The sequence below is a fragment of the Scatophagus argus genome, chromosome 3 (genome assembly GCF_020382885.2).
Source record: "Scatophagus argus isolate fScaArg1 chromosome 3, fScaArg1.pri, whole genome shotgun sequence".
NCBI lineage: Eukaryota > Metazoa > Chordata > Actinopteri > Scatophagidae > Scatophagus > Scatophagus argus.
Genome location: NC_058495.1, coordinates 27,861,901 through 27,880,873, shown reverse-complemented (window position 1 = coordinate 27,880,873; position 18,973 = coordinate 27,861,901). Strand labels below are relative to the sequence as shown.

The window sequence follows — 18,973 nt, the reverse complement described above, 5'->3', positions numbered from 1 at the left end:
TCTTGAGTTTTCCTACCAGCTCTGCTCATCTCATTGTTCATCTCTTTGAGTCTTCTTGATATTTTGAGTCATTTTCAGATTGTTTTCCAGGTTTTTCTCTCTCATCATCCACATTACCTGCATATGATACGAATCATTTCTTGCATTTAGTCTACAGATAAATTCTGTACATGTTTATTTAAACTAATGTTGTTTTGACTGATGAGCTCGTTCACTGTTCACTGATGAACTAGTTAGTGCTTTGACTGCACTTGTTGTGTCTGAAGCAATTGCTCATCGCAGCGCTGACTGATTTTTTGTTTTACGTTTCTGACCCTCACTTTCTGCTGCAGTAAAACAGAAGAAACCTTTCAAGAGGAAATGTCATGTGAACGTGAGTTGTTGTGTTTGTGGAGGATTCACACACAAGCGTGACACATGCAACACGTAACCCACTGGCTTCATCTGGTTGTAGCTTTCATGTCACTGTTCCTGTGTATCTTCATTCAGACGAAAGGTTGGATGGTGAAGGAAGGAAGACGAGTGTCTTCTGTTTTCTCACAGTGAGCTCAAGGGGCGTTCACGAACTCTGACTATCAGACAGGTTTAACACAGGTTAAACTCACCGAGGACACCTGGTCAGCAGGTGAGGTCTGAAGTCACAGCAGAGGTTAATAAAACTTCATCCGGAAACTTTTCTTTAACTGGAAAAAAATACTGGAATTTGTATTCAATTCAAAATCTATGGATTCTTTGAGCTCGTCCATTCATTCTTCAACTATAAAGTTAAATTAAGCAAATGAAAACATGGATGCCTTTGATTCATCACTACTGAACACAAATGGAAAGCGACTGTCAAAACCCAAAATGCATTTTATCATATCCTAAATCCTCTTCATTTTAGCGATGCTGCTTCAGTCCAGCAACAGCTGTCAACTTCCTGTCAGTCATGAACGAATTCCCACACATTAAATTCAGATAATCTTGACGTTTCCTGTGGAACCTGTACACGATTTGATGTCTCCGTAACATTTGAACATTTTGCTCCTTCAGGACGAGCGCAGTTTAGGTTGGACCCTTATGTTCAAATCTGACATCAGACTGAATGCGCTGCGTCTCGGACCTGGCGTGTCTAAAGCCTGATGTTGACTGCTGTCCATTTCCTGTTGTCCAGGACAAAGGACGTCTGTGAAGACTGGCTGGATGTGGATGCAAGGTTAACTGAACTCTGACTGTTGACCCCCCCCTCCCTCCACAGAGACCTCCTCCCATCAATAGTCTCTTCAGGTCCAGCCAATGACTGACTGGGGGAAACGTCTCTGTCAAATGTGAGAAAAACAATCTGTTGATTGTGTAACGTTAACAGATGAAGTCAAAGCTCAGAGATTCCTGAAGGTTCATTAAAGCAGACTGAAACACTGCACTTTTCCTACTACTGCCACTAAAACACATAAAACACATGCGTGACTCGCAGCGCAGCTGCTGAAGTCCCATCATGCTCGTCATTTCTCCTGCTGCTGTTAGCATGTGCACAGACGTGACGTGTGTGTAATCATGGGCAGCACTGAGTCCTCAACAGGATGCTCCTTTAAAACACACTGCAGCCAAACACGTAACCAGTGGAAAGAGAGTGAGTGTGTGTGTGTGTGGCAGGATGCAGAATTTTCGGCACCATGACAACTTTTTTATCATTTCCTTCGTATGTGACTAGCTTAGCATGTAGCATGTAGCCTGCTTGTCTGAGAATAAGAAAATGATGCTAATAGCCAGTCAGTTATTGAAGCTTTGTGGTGCTAAGAGACTGACTGATGGCTGGACATCATGATGTCATTGGTTGAAACTGATTGGTTGTAGTCTTATTTTGCTAAACAGGGAAAAAACATTGACTGCACTTTGATTTAAAAATGTATTTTTTTTAAGTTTTTGTCTGTATTTTTAAGCTGCTAAACGGTGTGACTGGAGATGTGATGTAGAAAGACATTTTTATCTCATCACGACTTTAACTGGTCCCCACTTGCTGTTGTCGTCTGATTGTTTTACACCAGTGCAACGTCTCATCACATCACATCCAACTGTGTCACATGTTACTAATAAAATATCCTGTCCTTTACTGGGATCAGCATGTGAAACAGCAATGAGCCCAGGTTGTGGAGAACCACACTGTGACAGTCAGACGTCTTCAGATGTAAACGCAATAAAGACATTCAAAGTCTAAAGTCTCTCATGTCCGTCCACCTACACAACGACCTATTTAGTGCACTTCTTTGTCCTTCTGACAGCTGGAGCAAACGTTAACTGTGATGCTGGTCTTCAGATGACAGTAAATTGAATTGAATGTGATGGATCTGCTGACATTAGAGCTGTGTGCTCCGAAGCTGCCAGCCAGAGAAAACAAGAATCGGTCGCTCATGTTTTCAGTGAAGGTTTTATTTATTTGAACATGTCATGAATGGAAAGAAAATGAGAGAATCACAAACACATCAGGCGGATATACAGAGAAATTCAAACAGAAAAACTTCAAAGGTTGCCATAGTGGATTTTTCATGTTCCAGTGCAATACAATATTCATAACCATCATGGTTTTGTTCAGCAGGTGCATTGGGTGTATTTTCACATGTTTGCAGTACAAGCTGTATGTGTTCTGTGTAGTAAATCTTCCTCCATGTTTGTTAGTGTCTTGTGTTGGTGCTGCTGAAGCCTCTGGCCTGCTGCTCTGAGGTCTGATTCTTGCAGCACATTTACCCTGAAAGGCAACGTCTGACCACAAACGGACTGGAAAATGTTTTCCTCAGACACCACGAAGGACTTCACACTGAGCCAGAGTTTGACTCCATCAGTACTGAATCTCGGCTGCTCTTGGAGGTACACAAAGTTAAAGAATGTGTTCATTCCAATCACAGGTTGAACTCATTTTTAGTTGAGACTTTGTTCCAACCAACACCTGCTCTTTGTGTTTGAAGTGTTAGGAATTATGGATGAAATCAGCTGTTTGAGTATTCTGAAGCTTCTTTCTGGAACTTTCTTAAGAACTTACTGGACATTTTCTCTGAGCTCTCGGTTGCATCTGGAATGGCCTTCATCAGTGGATGAAACTGTTGCCACGGAGACAGGTCAGTGGTTGTCACATGACCACACATGCTGTGCTGTGTAGTCACATGACCTGGACTCCATCCTGCGCCATGTGATACCAACCCCACTGTCTTCGTGACAACAGAGTTGTGGCGTTCCTGTTCAGATTTCATATTTCCAAACTGCTGTCTGCTGGGACAGTAATGAAGGTCAGTGCAAGATTTTCTACATGACTACAACTCCTGGTAAACGTGTATTTAAAATATTTGTACTTGGAAGAGATGTCAAATCTCAAGTGACAAAATGACTGCAGCCCTCAGATCAGATGATGTTTGTGTGTCTGAACCTGACCAGAGATCATCTATGAGGGCAGAAGCTCCAGTCTGTGCAATCAAACATGAGGAACCTTGAGTGACATACATCTACAGTGACTGGTCGGGCACATGAGGCCGGTGTGTCTGTGGATATTCTCATTTATCCTGGTCACAGCTATCTCATGGAGACTGAATCGAAGATATAAGCAGCCCTTTCATCTATAGCCAGGAGACTTAACTTAGCCTACAAGAACAACAGTTGTTCACGGTTTGCATCTGACGACTCTAACAACACCAACTACAGTTATTACAATAGAATGGGGAACTAACGAAGGTGACTCCAACAACCTCACGAACTAGAACTATGGTCGTTTGCCACATCTTGGAGCACCAACGAACCAAGGATCAATGGCCTGAACAACAACTCCACAGAGGTTTAACACCTGTGTTTCCCCACCAGCTGGTCATACTAGCCTAGTCTAGTCTGGATGAGCATAAGGATCTGGATGAACTGATGAAGCCTCATGGATGAGAGACAAAACGTCTTCAAAGACAGATAACCAAGTCCAGTTGCATTCGATTCAGTCTCCTTGAGATACACATGAGCCAATGCAGCACTGTCAACTACCATATTAAAAAGCTGTGAAACGTTAGCCGTGTAAACAACAGCTGCTAGCAACAGCTGTTGTGTGATGTTACACCTCACTTCAGCATCCCTATTGATCAGACATTTAGTTCACTTCCTGTCAGAGTCAACAGAACTGCAACATCAGCTGATCTCTTTTTGGTTTTGACAGAATTCATATCGTCATGACATCAAGAAGGTTCTGGTTTCGGAGCTAATATTGGTCAAAGTGGTGTGACGACTGTTTTTTGATGAATGCTTTTTGTACTGACGTTACTTATTTACTTATCAAGTGAGCACTACTTAAACTGAGCTGCTGTGTCATTCCAGTGAATCTAAATATGGCAATGACCTCTCTGTAAACTGACCATGAATGGATCATCAGGGCAGGTGCACTGCAAGCCAGACCCATCGTCCACTGTAGCCCTTTCATTTCACCGGCAGCGCTGAGCCAAACCACACACTCTTGGTTTTGCATAGACATCGATTCAAGTCAGACTCATGCAAATGGACGATGACAGGTGGACAAAGACCAGAGAGAAACGTAAAGACTGAGCGTGGACAGGACGGACGAGTTGAACACACTTCAGTTATCTGACTTTAGAAAAATAAGTGAGTTTGTTTCATATGCCACGACATTATCTTTAAAAACAGAGGAACAGACAACAACCTGTCAGGTTAAATCTCATCTGCTGAAATGCACACACGTGTTTGCCTGCCAGTGTGTAGCTACTCATCATTCTGTTTAGTATTGCTCTTAGTGAAGAGGGAGTCAGTGCAAGACCGAGGCCTGAATCTGTATCTGCCAGACTAATTCAATCATCTCTGTGTGTATTTACATGTCAGTGTGTGCGTTAGTGAGGCCAATCAAACATGCAGCATTAGTCTCTGAGCTGAGCATCATTTTAGTTGGAAAAATAAAAATTCAATCAAATAGATGTTTTCGTGTACTTTCAGCCACAGAGGAGGGACTCTGCCACAGAACTACAATCAGTAGAACAACCATCAGTCACAATGATACAGCAGGGATCAATAACCCACAAGGAAAAAAGAAAAGTACTCGTGCAGTAAAATGTCTCTGTGTTAAAGTGACAGCACTGGACTGTTAACACTGATGTCTCAGTGTCTTTAATCTGGTGACCCTCTAAAACTAAATCTGAGGGGTCATCACATGATTGATGGGGGGAGGAAAGAAGAAAAAAATGAATTCTGATTCATCAATGTGGTTTTGTTTCTGGCTCTAATCTTTGATTTCTTTTTCAATAAAATATTGAATCATTTAACCTTGAACAGTTACTGAAACCAAACACTGTGAGCGAGTGATTCATTCCTTCATTCTACAGATTTAAAGTGTGACATTCTTCACATTGTGTCCCTGATAGATCGGCTGTCCATCGACTCAGAAATGACTTTACAAGACGCTGACGTGCCTGTCTCTCAAAGCTCACAACGTCACAATAAAACCACATCTGATTGGTCCTGCAGACTACAAGTGGTTCTATTGGATTCTAGTTCTGTGGATGCTGAGACACAGGATGGACATTTACAAACACACATCAACCCTTTAGAGAGAGAGAGAGAGAGAGAGAGAGAGTGTGTGTGTGTGTGTGAGAGAGAGAGAGTGTGTGTGTGTGAGAGAGAGAGAGTGTGTGTGTGTGTGTGAGAGAGAGAGAGTGTGTGTGTGTGAGAGAGAGAGAGAGAGAGAGTGTGTGTGTGTGTGAGAGAGAGAGAGAGAGAGAGAGTGTGTGTGTGTGTGTGTGTGTGTGTGTGTGAGAGAGAGAGAGAGAGAGTGTGTGTGTGTGTGTGTGTGTGTGAGAGAGAGAGAGAGAGAGAGTGTGTGTGTGTGTGTGTGTGCGTGTGGTAAAACGTCCAGTTTGAGAGGTCTCAAGTGAAAATGTTGCTCTTCTGTCTAACAAAAACATCTGGTGCTAAACATGAATGTACAGTAAAAATTATTGTTTTTTTTCCCCCAGAAATCAACAAAGTTAATTTGTTCATACAACTAAAAAACAGACAAAGTTTTCCAGTGTTCACCTGCAGAAAAGAGAAATTTGTTTTCTAAAAGTGTAATACTCCTCTGAATAAGTTAAAAATAATTTAAACAACACATTTTGAACAAAAACAAGTGACAGACTGTGAAGAAAATGTTTTTAAAAAACTCTAAACAACAAGGAGAATAAAACAGACAGGAAGCAGGAAGTAGACATCATTGTATACAAAAGCTGAGTTGTTCAGCTCAGTGTTAGTGATCAGTGATATAAACTCTCTGAGAGAATATTCATATTATTAATAAATATGAGTGTATACAATAGAATAAACAGACAGGGAGGGAAAACTGAATAGTCTCTATGGCTTTTATAGGCTTTATGGCCCAGATAACCTTTCAGTATCAGTGTCATCACACACACAGTCGCTGTGACCGGGCAGAGTCATGAAGGAAAGCAGACTGCCACTGAAGTGGGATTATTGGAGGGCGATGATGTGGTAAGTATTCAGACCTGCAGCTTTTTCAAGTGCCTGTGCGCACCTTGTTTTATATTCAACTGAACTCGATCCGTCTCTTCTTACGTCTGGTTTTATCTTGTGTTTGTTCAACAAAAATAATAATGATTGATTACACAGTCTAATGGCCATTGAAAAATGACACTCTGCACATTTATACTGGTTCCCTCTGAGCTTCACTTTCACTACACTCTTCTGTCGGCCATCAGGCAGGAGTTTTCCAGGAAAAATGAAGGTTCGATGTACGGCACAAAGGAAGCTCATCACTGTGCCACTCTGCGACCAAAACAGGAAGAGGACTTGTTTTACCCAGCAGCTGTGCTCGGGTAACGGTGGAACAACCAGAGTATCTGTGGAAACTCTGCAAAACAAAAATAACCCCCATGGCGGAGGAGACAGAGAAGCAGAAGAGGGAGAGGAGGGGATGGTAAGAATTTTATATATTTGTAAAACCACAGCTGGTGTCAGCATAAGGCCAAACTTAAGTTGCTGCTACTGAGAAGATCTTGTTTGTGCCCTGAATGAAGCTTACGGGTCAACATACCGACAGCCCGCACACAGAGACGTGAAGGCATCCATCAGTTTGTCTGTGTAAGAAAATAAACTATGAAGCAAACTGTGAACTGACTTTGAGTTGTGGCTGTGTTGAAGACCACGTGGGCAGAGAGGAGTCAGTGACCCTGAGTGGTTCATTAAACCAGTGAATACACAAACAGGCAGCATCAGTAGCTGTCTGATCCATTTGCTGTACAGGATTGTCTACTTTTGCACATTTTTAACTGCACTCACTGTCACAAGTACAAGTGATCAGACAGACACTGCTGGCTATTTTGATAACTGACTCAAACATGGTGTTTGAGGTAGAAAAGGTACAGACTGTCTGTCCCTAACTGAGACCAGCTGCCTGAGTCTGGCAGCACATTCTGAGTTAACACACCTCCGTGTTACCCCTTCTGTTCATTCTCTGGGATTCCCACAGACTGAGTGGAGAGTCAGTCCTCTTAAGTTGCACTGTGCCAAGCTGTGATGACAATTCACTGCAGACTCACAGCAGCAGAAAGCCACCTTAGTTTCAGGACTGACCAGGGCTAACCCATGACCCAGAGAAACCTCTGGTTATTAAAGTCTCTGTGTTCAGAACTTTCGCATATTCTAATTGATTCTATTTTCTACTGTTGCTACTGATGCTAAAAGTGTTAGCGTGATGAGCCAGTAGGAGCCTTTTATTGTGAAGAAGGGAAAAGCAGTGTATTTATTCCCACGTAAGGGGACCTCCCTTAGTGGTATGGTCATGGGATGAGTTTTAAATGTAGCAGGAAGGAACAGTGCATGTACTCAGGGTAAACTTCATCACTGTACTTTGGCATTTCGGCTTGACTGCTCACAGATTGGCTATGAGCGACTGACCCATGAAAAAAGCTTGTTGGTTGGTCCAGTATCATTACATCTGAAATCATACAATTCAGTACAATTCAGTTTATTTATATGCGCCGATTGATAACAAAAGTTATCTTTATCTCATGACACTTTCCAATTAGAGCAGGGCTAGACCAAACTCTTTAGTTAAATTATGGTCCAAATGCTCCAATGATCCCACTTGAGTGATGAAAAAGAATGGAATAAGAATTGGAGAGAAAGAGAAAGTAAGAACAGAGAGAGAGAGTAAAAGAAGGAAAATAAAACTGCCCTTCCATCTAAAACTGGCCTCATCCCGTCATTCTACCGTTCATCAGTACGGTGCAAACTTCTGTCTCTCCGGCTTCTTCAATCCATTGGCTGAGGAGGAAATCTTGGCAGTGTAGGATGCCAGGGCCGCTGCCGCATGAGCCTGCACGGGAACGGCTGCCGTCGCTGCTGTCTGCATCGAAGCAGGTAACACAGGAGCCCCGATAGCAGCCGCTGCCGCCGCCGCCACCGCTGCTGAGGCAGGAGGGGTGGAGAGTGCCAGGTAAGGGATGGATTTCATCCCAAGGAGGCTGGAGAGGGGGAGGGCGTAGGGAGCACCCAGAATGGGAGCGTGGGGCAGTGCAGCGCCCATTGCTGCCAGGGGTGAGGAGGAGGAGGAGGAGGAGGAGGACGAGGCGGAGGCAGGGGGGGCAGACTGGGTGAAGCTCATGGTCAGGTCAACGGGAGACGGCATGGAGGAGGACTGGGCAGTGGATTTGGCGGTCTCTAAACTGGAGGAGGGGAGGGATGGGGGTAGGGAGGGAGGAACAGGTTGGGAGGGGAGGTGGAGGGAAGGGATGGAGGGTGGAGGGGAGGAGAGGGATAAGGGACAAGGAGTTTTGGATGGAGAAGGGTTAGAGGGTTAAATTAAAGACATGTTGTAAAAACCAAAGAAAATTAAACACAAACAAACAAACAGGATATTTTGGAGAATAAAAATGAAATAAAAGAAATTTGACAGAACTAAAATCAGAAGACAGGTGTGTTTTGCTGGAGGTTGCAACGGATTATTGTAGGGGAGTTCGCTGTACGGATGGGGGATGTGCTGTATAAGTTGGGGTGATGGCTTGGGAGGGGGCTTAGGGAGGAGGGAACAGAACCATTATAGAAATGTTAGGACAGCAGCTTTGTCAGAGCTGATGCTCCTTCAAAAGAAGAAAAAAGAAGCATCAAAATATCTTTTGTACCACAAAAACACAGGTTTAGGCAGCCAAGTTCCTTGTCCAGGCTAACATCTGTGATATTACCTTTCAGGTACTTCTGCTGCACCTTTTCAGGCTACCATTTCTATATTAAAGTCACAACTGACAGATTCACAGACGCTCAGCATCTCCCTGAATGCTGTCAGTGCTTTGGAGATGGTCATGTTAACCTTCTTCTAGATCAAACATCTGTTGGTTAATCTATAACAGCCTGAACTGACCTCTAACTAACTGTCAACCATCTAACAGCACACAAATCAATATTGGCCCAAAGAAATCTGTAAGTTTATTCAAGCTAATGGTGCATTCATTTGGTCATCTGTCACTATGACTTCCAGGTGACAGTCAGAGAACGAGGAAAAGGAACATGTGGATATGACAGTTCACCAGGTGAAGACGTGGATAACAGTTCAGTTGTATTTGATGTACACAGCTTGGCACATGCAGGAACATCACTCACACTAAACATGGCAGGACTGGCTGCATTTGAGGTATTTTAGTCTAATATTTAAGATATTGCAACTTACAGAAAATAATTTGTAGCCTCTCAGTTATGCTTCAGTGCATTTGGTTTGATCAGTTACTTTTAATAGCTGCTGCTTTGTGAAGGATAAAAACTAAAAAGAAAGGCACCAGAAGGAAAGAGAGAAAGAAATAATTTTACCCAGCAGGGTTTTTCTTGGCACAGCAAAGCATGTCCATGTCAGGGCAGAAATTTTTTATTTATCAAGATTAGAGTCAGGTTTTATTTCAGCTGATATGGAGAATTATTGCTAATTTTAATGACCTAGTTTTAATAAAGATGAGGAGCAAAATAGGTTGAGGCTACATCCACACTGGTCTGTATGCATGCTTGGCCATGCGACAATTGCATGAATTGTCACGTGTCATGTGTGAATGACCCTGTGATCTTTAGGGTGGATCGTATCTTTTTTAAACAAACATTTTAGTTTTATGATTAAAAAGGTATTTTTGACACATTGAAATTCAACATGTACGGACTAGCAAATTTGTTGTGTGTATATTTGCCTTTACTTTGCTTTTCTGACTGACTTATTCTTGTTAATACTGCCAGGAACACAACCCAAGAAAGTTGAAGTGCTAGAAGCGAAGGCAATCAGATGTCTTGAGGTTGTTGAAGACGTTTCACCTCTCATCTGAAAGGCTTCTTCAGTTCTGAGACTGAAGGGGAAACTCCAGCTATTTAATCTCTACTGGGGTTGTTATCTTGGAGGTGGTCTTGAGGGTCATTGACACTTTGTGCCTTCATGTGAGTCCTTATGGTCACATGAGGGATGATGCAGATGGGGGTTAAACCATTTGGGGAGGGAACTCAAAGCTGCACTACAGGTGGCTTAAAGTTCCTCACAACTGTGTTTAAGTGTTTAATCAATAGCTGTTTGATAAGTAGCTGTCAAACAAGTTCAGTCTGCATAACATCACTGGTGGCTTCAGTTCCCAGTAAGGGCTTTACAGGTCAGAATGCTTATTATCTTACTTTCTCTTGTTTTTTATCTGTGCTCACTTGCTCGCTCCTGACTTTAACTTATCACTGTGAAAACAATGTAACAACAGAACAGAATAATGTAGCGAAGAAGAAAATGGTCGTACCTTAAAAATATGTTCTTACTCATAGATTTCCTTAAAGTTACTTCTGTCTATTCATGCAGGTCAGACAGACGGGCCAACAGCGACTGACTGCGGTCTAGACCTGCTCTATCTGGAACGTGGACTCAGATAACATCCATTATGACTGAACTGATTAAAAAAATAATGGAAAAGCCATCAGCTTCTCTGACCTGAAATTTCAGACTGAATGAGGCTGACCCATCTGTGTGGGAGTGTGTGTGTATGTGTGTGTGTGTGTGTGTGAGTGTGTGTGCGAGTTTGCATACTGCTGGTGGTGTGCTGTTGTGTCTCTGATTGAATGTCTGAGCAAACATCTTCTCCTGTGACTGAAACATCCTGCAGATGTTCCATATGAAGCCTGCACTGCACTTTGTGCTGTAATGTTGCTCCACTTCACCCACAGTACAGTATAAAGACACAGTGCATTAATTAATTAATTGATTAATTGATTGTGTGATTATGCAGTGAAAGAGAACAAGAATGCATGGAGATCATGATTAACGTGAAGACTGAGTCGCTCTGTAAGGTCGAGTCCACAGTCCAGTGGGCTCAGAACATGAACTGACTGAACATAATAAGTTTAGTGAAGATGAGTTTCAACTCATCTTCACTAAAACAAGTCAGAGTCAGAGTGTTGACACTTCCTGGAGGGGTGAGGCCAGTTAGTGAGAAAGAAGCCTTCTTTAAAATGGGCTGTACTCTACCACACTGGACTGCTGCAGCAGGTTGAAGACTTTACCTGAGGTTCTCAGGTAAAGAAGGTAAAGAAGGTTCTCATTGTGAAACAGTAACTGCCATATCCAGATGCTTACCATGAAGTGATGAGGTACTGAGCCAGGTTGATGGCTATCGGGGTGCCCGTGATGGTGACATGACGGTCACTGGTGCTGTCGATCTGACTGCCGATCTTGATCTGAGCCCCTGATACATGCCGGATTTCATTAATCTTGGTGCCCTGGCGACCGATGATTGAGCCAATCAGCTGTGGGGAGGAAAAAACACACAAGATGAGGATTAGACACATTGAAAGAGGGCATGTATGCTGCAGGGTTTGGACTTTCTCTGGTACTTTTTTTGAACCACCGGTTATCAGAACTGAGTCTATCTGTCGACCCATGTGGCATTTCAGTGTGCGTGTATGACTTTGTGTATTTCATCACGTTCTAGACGAGACCAAGAGACTACAGCCATGCTAGCTGCTGTGTGAGCTTTGAGTTTTTGGAGCGAAAGTGGAACTGAGAAAAACATCCTGATTGGATATCTATGGAGATTCTCAGTCATCCAGGTCATGGTCAAGGTAGAATAGTTCCTTTAGGCAACTGGAAGCTTCTGAAGAAGCTTCTTAGATGAGAGGCGAAACGTCTTCCAGAAAACTTCACGTCCAGTTGCCTAACGGAACTATTCGACCTTTATCCTGATTGGAAAGGAAAGGAAAGTGACATATCTTGTCATTGGAGGGAACTCACTCCAACGAAATTTGTTCTCTGCATTTAACCCACCCAAGTGACGTGCACACACACAGCAAACCCGGGGCAGTGGGCGACCGCGTGCAGCGCCCGGGGAGCAGTGGGGGTTAGGTACCTTGCTCAAGGGTACCTCAGCCATGGACACCGGGACGGGGAATCGAACCAGCGATCCACCGGTTACGGGTCCGACACCCTAACCGCTGATCCACAACATGGATCTAACTGAGCACTGCTGGACACGCCCTAAAGTGTCAAAATAAAAGACCGCTAGAGCTACCAAATGAAAGCAAACACATTATAAACAGAATACTACAAGCTTCATTAACCTCATTAACTTCTGTTTTCTCTCTCCATCCATTCTTCTTGTTCTCTATTTGAGTCTGTCTAGGAACATGGAAAAGCAGCAGGTGGTAAACTGTGACCCACCGGTGTGTCAGTGCTACACTGGTCCCAGTGGCCCTTTTGACACAGTAACAACAGACAGATCTTAGTTTTCTGGGTGTCACTTCACTCCATAAATACGCCTTCTTAACTTTTTCTTCTACCAACATGACTTGTGTCGCCAGTGTGAGCTGATGCAAATGTTCACACATCAGATAGAAACTTGACAATATGAAAAAATAGAAGAATTGAAATATTAGGGAGGAGCTCTTGAGGCTCAAGCTCAAATTAGAGCAGGTGCCACTGTCTGACAAAACAATAAGCATAACTGCATTGTTAATAACTCAATCTGTCAGTTATGATGTTATGAGAACAAGTGACAGGAGAGATAACGAGAACACCAAGGCTGTAAATGTAATCCTATTAAAATGTAATAACAATAATATACTGTGATGATCCCCATAAGAGAAGCTCAGTGTAAAGGACTACAAACAGCTCATTAGCTCTCAGCTCGTTAGTCTGACATTCATATGCACACATTATTAGAAAACCTGATCATTTACACTTCATTATTTGTTTACTTGTGAAGACAATTAAGAGACAGTAAAGTCACAACACTTTGCCTCAGAAGGTAGTGATTAATGTCAGGTTAATGACCTTTAATGACAGAAAATATAACTCTGTGTTTTTCTTGTGATCACAGTAATCATGTCTTTATTTCAGTATTTAAACTGTTTAGATAAGTCTGTGTCGTGGTTTCACGACAATCACAAGTTGGCATATCATATAGAAAAGGAAACAGCATCAATGCAGATACACGTCCTCTGAGGCCTTGATCCTCAGTGCACACACACAGTATGGAGACGAGTTTCTCCTCAGTCGCACATTACGAATGCTAAACTAAGTGGCATTAAACAAGCTGTAACTGAAGAGCATCTCCCCGATGGTTTAGTCTGTTAGTAAGGTGCTGTTTCACTGCTCCTTCATATCACAGGAAATATCAGCGACCAGTCTGACATGGGAAAATGTACATTTGATCTGTTATTGTAATCCATACACTACGCTGCGGCTTGTGTTTCATCAGGGGTCTTCCTGCCCAGCACACGGGGCTAAGTACTGGAATATTTTGATAAAGTGTCGACTCATGATGATCACATTAGGACAATTTGTGTGAAATTGACTTCATGGAAGCCCCAACTGAATCATAAACTGCATCCAGTGAGTCACAACCAGCAGCACAGGGTTGGACAGAAATCTCCAGTCAATCATCATCAGAGTTATGTCACCTGGCTGGTTTCGTAAAGGAGAACAGATACCTTCAGGTGGACAGACACACAGAACTTTGACACAAAGTGTTCAGTGTTGTTCTGAATATTATACTTCATAATGTCCGCCCAAACAAATTACTGTGGTATTAATTTACAACAGAAAATTCATTCAGGATGAAAAAGTGGTTCTCTTCATCTTACCTTTGTTATCATCATGATGAAAAAAACATCATAAGTAGTAGTAGTAGTAGTAGTAGTAGTAGTGCAAGTAAGTGAGGTAAACGGTGCAAATGGTCAGCAGGTGGATCATGACATGAGCATAGATCAGTGACTGTACTGAAGTAGCTAAAGTGCAGAGCAAATTCTACCATTTAATATAAATATTGATTACTGATCAGCAGTGCTACACCAACAACATCTGCATCATGTGAATGACAGCTCAAGGGGGAAGATCAATTTTCTGTTTCCGTTAGAATAACAGATTCATAAGGGGTTTCATGTAGAGGACTTACATCGTTTGGAATGAGGAGCTCCTGAGACGTGGTTGGAGAAGAAGCATCTACTCCTCCTGAGGGAGGCGGGGGGAAAGGAATATCGGCTTTATTGCATCAGACACATGTGTGCACACACACACACACACACACCTGCACACTGTAAGCTGTAAACTTTACAAACTGAGTTTTGTTTCGTGATGGTGAAGAAGACAGCTGAAGTCAAACCACTCAGACGTGGGAGCAGCCAATCAGGAGTGAGGATTTTATCACTGAATTGTATGCAGAATGCACACTTTCTCTGTGGAAACAGTATGTTTTCACACCACAGACTGTGTGTGTGTGTGTGTGTGTGTGTGTACATACCAGGGAGAACCGATGCGGCTGACTGGCTGATGGGGGCCAGGCCCTGCTGCTGCATTGACAGCTGGTGGAGCTTTGCTACCTGAAGAGAAAACAAACAGTGAGCATCATGGCATCATGTAAAATGTCAAAGTGTCTCTCAGGTGTTGTGTTGTTACCTCTGAGGGTGGAACACCGTAGTGACTTTGTACTGCATAGGTCTGAAATAGAGAAGGGAAGAAAAAAGTGTCTTCAGAGCCAACGACTACATAGACGACACACCTCTTTCTTATTGAATTCAGGTGTGTTATGGGGCTGTTTCTCAGGGTTTGGGCTCGGCCCCCGACCTCCAGTGAAGGGAAATCTTAATGCTTCAGCACACCAAGACATTTTGGACAATGCTATGCTTCCAACTTTGTGGCAACAGTTTGTTGAAGGCCCTTTTCTATTCCAGCATGACTGTGCCCCAGTGCACAAAGCAAAGCTCCATAAAGACATGGTTGGATGAGTTTGGTGTGGAAGAACTTGACTGGCCCACACAGAGCCCTGACCTCAACCCCATCCAACACCTTTGGGATGAACTGGAACGGAGATTGTGAGCCAGGCCTTTTAGTCCAACATCAGTGTGTGACCTCACAAATGCTCTACTGTCCCAGTACTTTTGTCTACACAGTGTATAACTTTAGAATGTTCGCTCTGTGTGTCGACTCCTTTTTCCTGTGGTCACTCAAAAGCAGCAACATTTCTCCTGCTGTCATACAAAAGTAAGAAAAGGTCAAGTCCATTTCTGTGCATGTGGACACTGAGAGCCTCTTCTGACATGATATAATCTGGACTTAATGTTCACAGACTGTGAGTGTGTGAGATCCTTCGTCTGAGGTTCACCACACCATAGACAACCGAGCATCCTGGAGCTGCTGACTTTCTGAATCCTGCTGCTCACTCAGAGGTTTGAATAAAAGGCAGTTTGCTGAACTGTCTGTGCTGCTCCTCAGAGGAAGGAACCCAGCAGAGGACAGAAAACAATGTAGACACCAGGAGGACATGCAAACCCCACAGTCTGACTGTCATGAATGTTGGTGGAGAGCCACTTTCTGGTTCTTTCACTCACTTTCTGCTTCGTTCTGTGTGAATGAGTTTAACTTGAGCTCTCTTCAACATACAGTCCTTCTGTTTGTGTGATTTAACGTCTTCGCCCTGTCCCAGCACTGAAGGACTGCTGCTGTTAGACCGTGGCCTTGACCTGTCCACGAACCAGTCAGTGTCCACGAGTAGATCATAAAAACAGTCCAACAGTGACCGTTTGGCAAACTTAAAGGTAATCTTGGGAACACAGAAAAAATAAAATTCGATCAGTGGATCTTCAGTGCTAAATCAATAGAAATAAGAAAAATCAGACCAGTCCATGAAACACCCTGCTTTGCATTTGACGTGGGTTTGTGCAGCAGGATTTGGATGGGGGACTGGGTGGTGGAAGGGCAACTGGAGGACTGGGAGGTGGATAGGAGACTGGAGGACCGGGTGGTGGATGAGGGACTGGGTGGCCTTCCTTTACATATCTGTGTTTACACACTTTGCTTGGGCACTTGCATCTCAGCTGTGGTCATCATCTTGCTGTGTTGTCTGAGCTTTCCACATGAAGAAGAGATCCTCTCTAAGCAGAGATGTTAATCTCAGATCCTCGACCGCTCTGAGGAGCTGCTTTATGAGGCCTTCGCCGGCTGATTGATTTCAGCTCCTTTGTTGTTTACCTGCACAGCTTGGGCATCATATGAAGAAATTTCTTTCAAAATTAGACACAGATCACGTGATGCAACAGAAGGGACACACTAAGAATGAAAACTGAAGTTCTGTGTGACGAATTCTACATTAAACAGGATCTTTCACATTCTGAAAACACTGAAGGAAGCCTTTTTAAATGGCTCTCTGTACATGGTTTGATATCTTCAGTCAAAGCAAATTATTGGCAGCTGGATGAGGTGGCCCCTGACCCCTGACCCCAGTCAGCCATACTCACTTGCTGCAGGTCCACTCCTCCCTGTGCCACTGAGAACAGGGGGTGAGAGCCAAAGTCTGACGCCTCGAACACCTTCAGCCAGCACAGAGAGACACAAGCAGACACATCACTGAAGTCAGAGCTCAGCAAACTGAAACAAGTTTGAATCTACAGCTGCCCGCTCATGGGGAGCTTTCCTGCTCCGCCATCACACCTGTGGAGACAAACCAGCTCGACACACATCTGCTTTAACTCCTTCCTCCTCCACAATGTGACGCAAACACGAGTGTGCTGACTGTCATAAAGTCATTCACACCAAAAGTCACTTTGTCTTGTGCAGTCCACATTAGCCTTCTATTGACCAATCAGATCACAGAGAAAGTGTTCTTCCCTGCAGGCTAGAATTTGGTGTGAAGGCAACAGAACAACCACAGGGTTTCATGACACTATACAAGTGATTCAAAACTAAACTTCTGTAGGATCTGTTGGTCTGTGGAGGTGATGGATTTGGTGTCAAGTTGAGGCGCGTCGAGCATTCACACAGTAACTTTTCCCCTGATGGCATTAGGGGAAACTGAATGTCTGTAGTTCCAGGTGCAGCAACAACCTTAACCTCACCCTGAGGTTCAGTGAAGTTCAGTTCAGTTAGATTCCACACAGACTTGTGGAAAGAGAGATTTGAACTCATTCATTTTAAGTGTCTCACACACACACTCGCTGGTAAGCTGACAACATTTCAACACCTGAAGCGACCTATCATGAGATATTTCATGACGTAGCCAGCTTTAGCTTTAGAAAGCTGCTATCTGCTGTCTGTCTGTCCTTCCATCCATCTTACTGTCATAGTGGAAACTGTTCAAACAGGTTGACAGCTCGTTACGTTTTGGACAAATGAGTGCCACATGAACCATGTGAGGAGGCGGAGAGATAAAGGTGAGTCGCTGCTTGTTTTCAACATGTCTGCATGTCTCCATCACCAAAACTACCCATTCAGATTTCCTGTTTAGAGCTCCTGGTTGGTTTGTAAAGATTCAGTGAGAATGAAATGAACCACAGGTGTTGAAAGTTTGGTGTTTTAGTCTGATAAACTACTGATTTCATCCCCTTAGTGAAAACAAATTTCTTTTTCTTTGCTGCTCTGCATTATGATGGGGAAGCAGAAGTCAAAATCCATAATCAAACAAAGATAAGAAGTTCATTTAGTTTTAGTTTATTAGCAGATGAGAAGATGACTTAGAGCAGAAGGAAAAGTTTATTGATCCCTGAGGGGAAACAGTCACATAGCAGCATACGTACTGGTTTTGTTTAGTCTGCTGTCTGTCATGTTCTCATAAAGAGGACAGAAAAACAGATTTACATATTGGATAAAATAATGAATAATGATCGATCAGACGGCGGCACGGTGGTGCAGCGGTTAGCACTGTCGCCTCATAGCAAGAGGGTTCCAGGTTCGACTCCCGGTCTGGGCCCTTCTATGTGGAGTTTGCATGTTCTCCCTGTGCCTGCGTGGGTTTTCTCCGGGTTCTCCGGCTTCCTCCCACAGCACCAAAAACATGCACATTAGGTTAATTGGCTACTCTACATTGCCCCCTAGGTGTGAGTGTGAGAGTGTGTGGTTGTTTGTCTTTGTGTGTTGGCCCTGTGACCAGTCCAGGGTGAACCCCGCCTCTCGCCCGTAGTCAGCTGGGATAGGCTCCAGCTCCCCCGCGACCCTGACGGATAAGCGGTATAGAAAATGGATGGATGGATGGATGGATCAGACGTAGTTAGCTAGGGCAGAGGTTTTTTTTTTTACTGTTGATTGACACAATCACTTGTCTACCAGGGAGCCTACAGCACAGTTTAATACTTTAAACCTCAGATTCACTTAAATTATAGTTAGATTTTAAGGAAATCCACTGTTGAAAAGTTTAGTAAATTAATAATGTTTCAGCGAGTTATTGTGTTAAATAGTTAGGATCTTAACATTGATCCCAATCATCGTCATTTTGGTTTGTGTCATAGCAGCCTTAATGTACTTAGTGTACTTGGTTCTCCTGGTTCTTTCACTTCTCATCTGTCTGAGGTGATAAATGCTGATTTGGTTAAAATTGGTAGTTTAGTCTTCATGTAGCACCTGCAGCTTTGAGTCTGCTGACGACTTCGAACTTCAGCCTTTGATGTTATACATACACACACACACACACACATTAATGTTCTAATGGTGTAACATTTACGGATATGAATGGATATTTGATTTACTTTTCAGTCAAGTTCTGAAAGA

The 18,973-nt window shown here is 43.3% G+C and overlaps 1 protein-coding gene across 4 annotated transcripts in view; it reads right to left on the bottom strand.

Moving 5' to 3' along the window:
- Nucleotides 1–2,394: 2,394 nt before the first annotated feature.
- The window catches only part of pcbp4 (poly(rC) binding protein 4), a 64,800-nt gene continuing 48,221 nt past the window's right edge, over nucleotides 2,395–18,973 (bottom strand). For 3 of the 4 annotated variants that reach the window (XM_046385228.1, XM_046385229.1, XM_046385230.1), the window contains 6 exons: nucleotides 16,732–16,803; nucleotides 14,894–14,935; nucleotides 14,739–14,817; nucleotides 14,394–14,449; nucleotides 11,579–11,748; nucleotides 8,031–8,666 (listed from right to left, as the gene is read on the bottom strand). In XM_046385228.1, the coding sequence (XP_046241184.1) occupies nucleotides 8,219–8,666; nucleotides 11,579–11,748; nucleotides 14,394–14,449; nucleotides 14,739–14,817; nucleotides 14,894–14,935; nucleotides 16,732–16,803 (867 nt within the window). In that variant the 3' untranslated portion in view covers nucleotides 8,031–8,218. Of the gene's footprint in view, nucleotides 3,238–8,030; nucleotides 8,667–11,578; nucleotides 11,749–14,393; nucleotides 14,450–14,738; nucleotides 14,818–14,893; nucleotides 14,936–16,731; nucleotides 16,804–18,973 lie in introns of those variants that run through there. The other variant, XM_046385231.1, reaches the window with a different exon arrangement.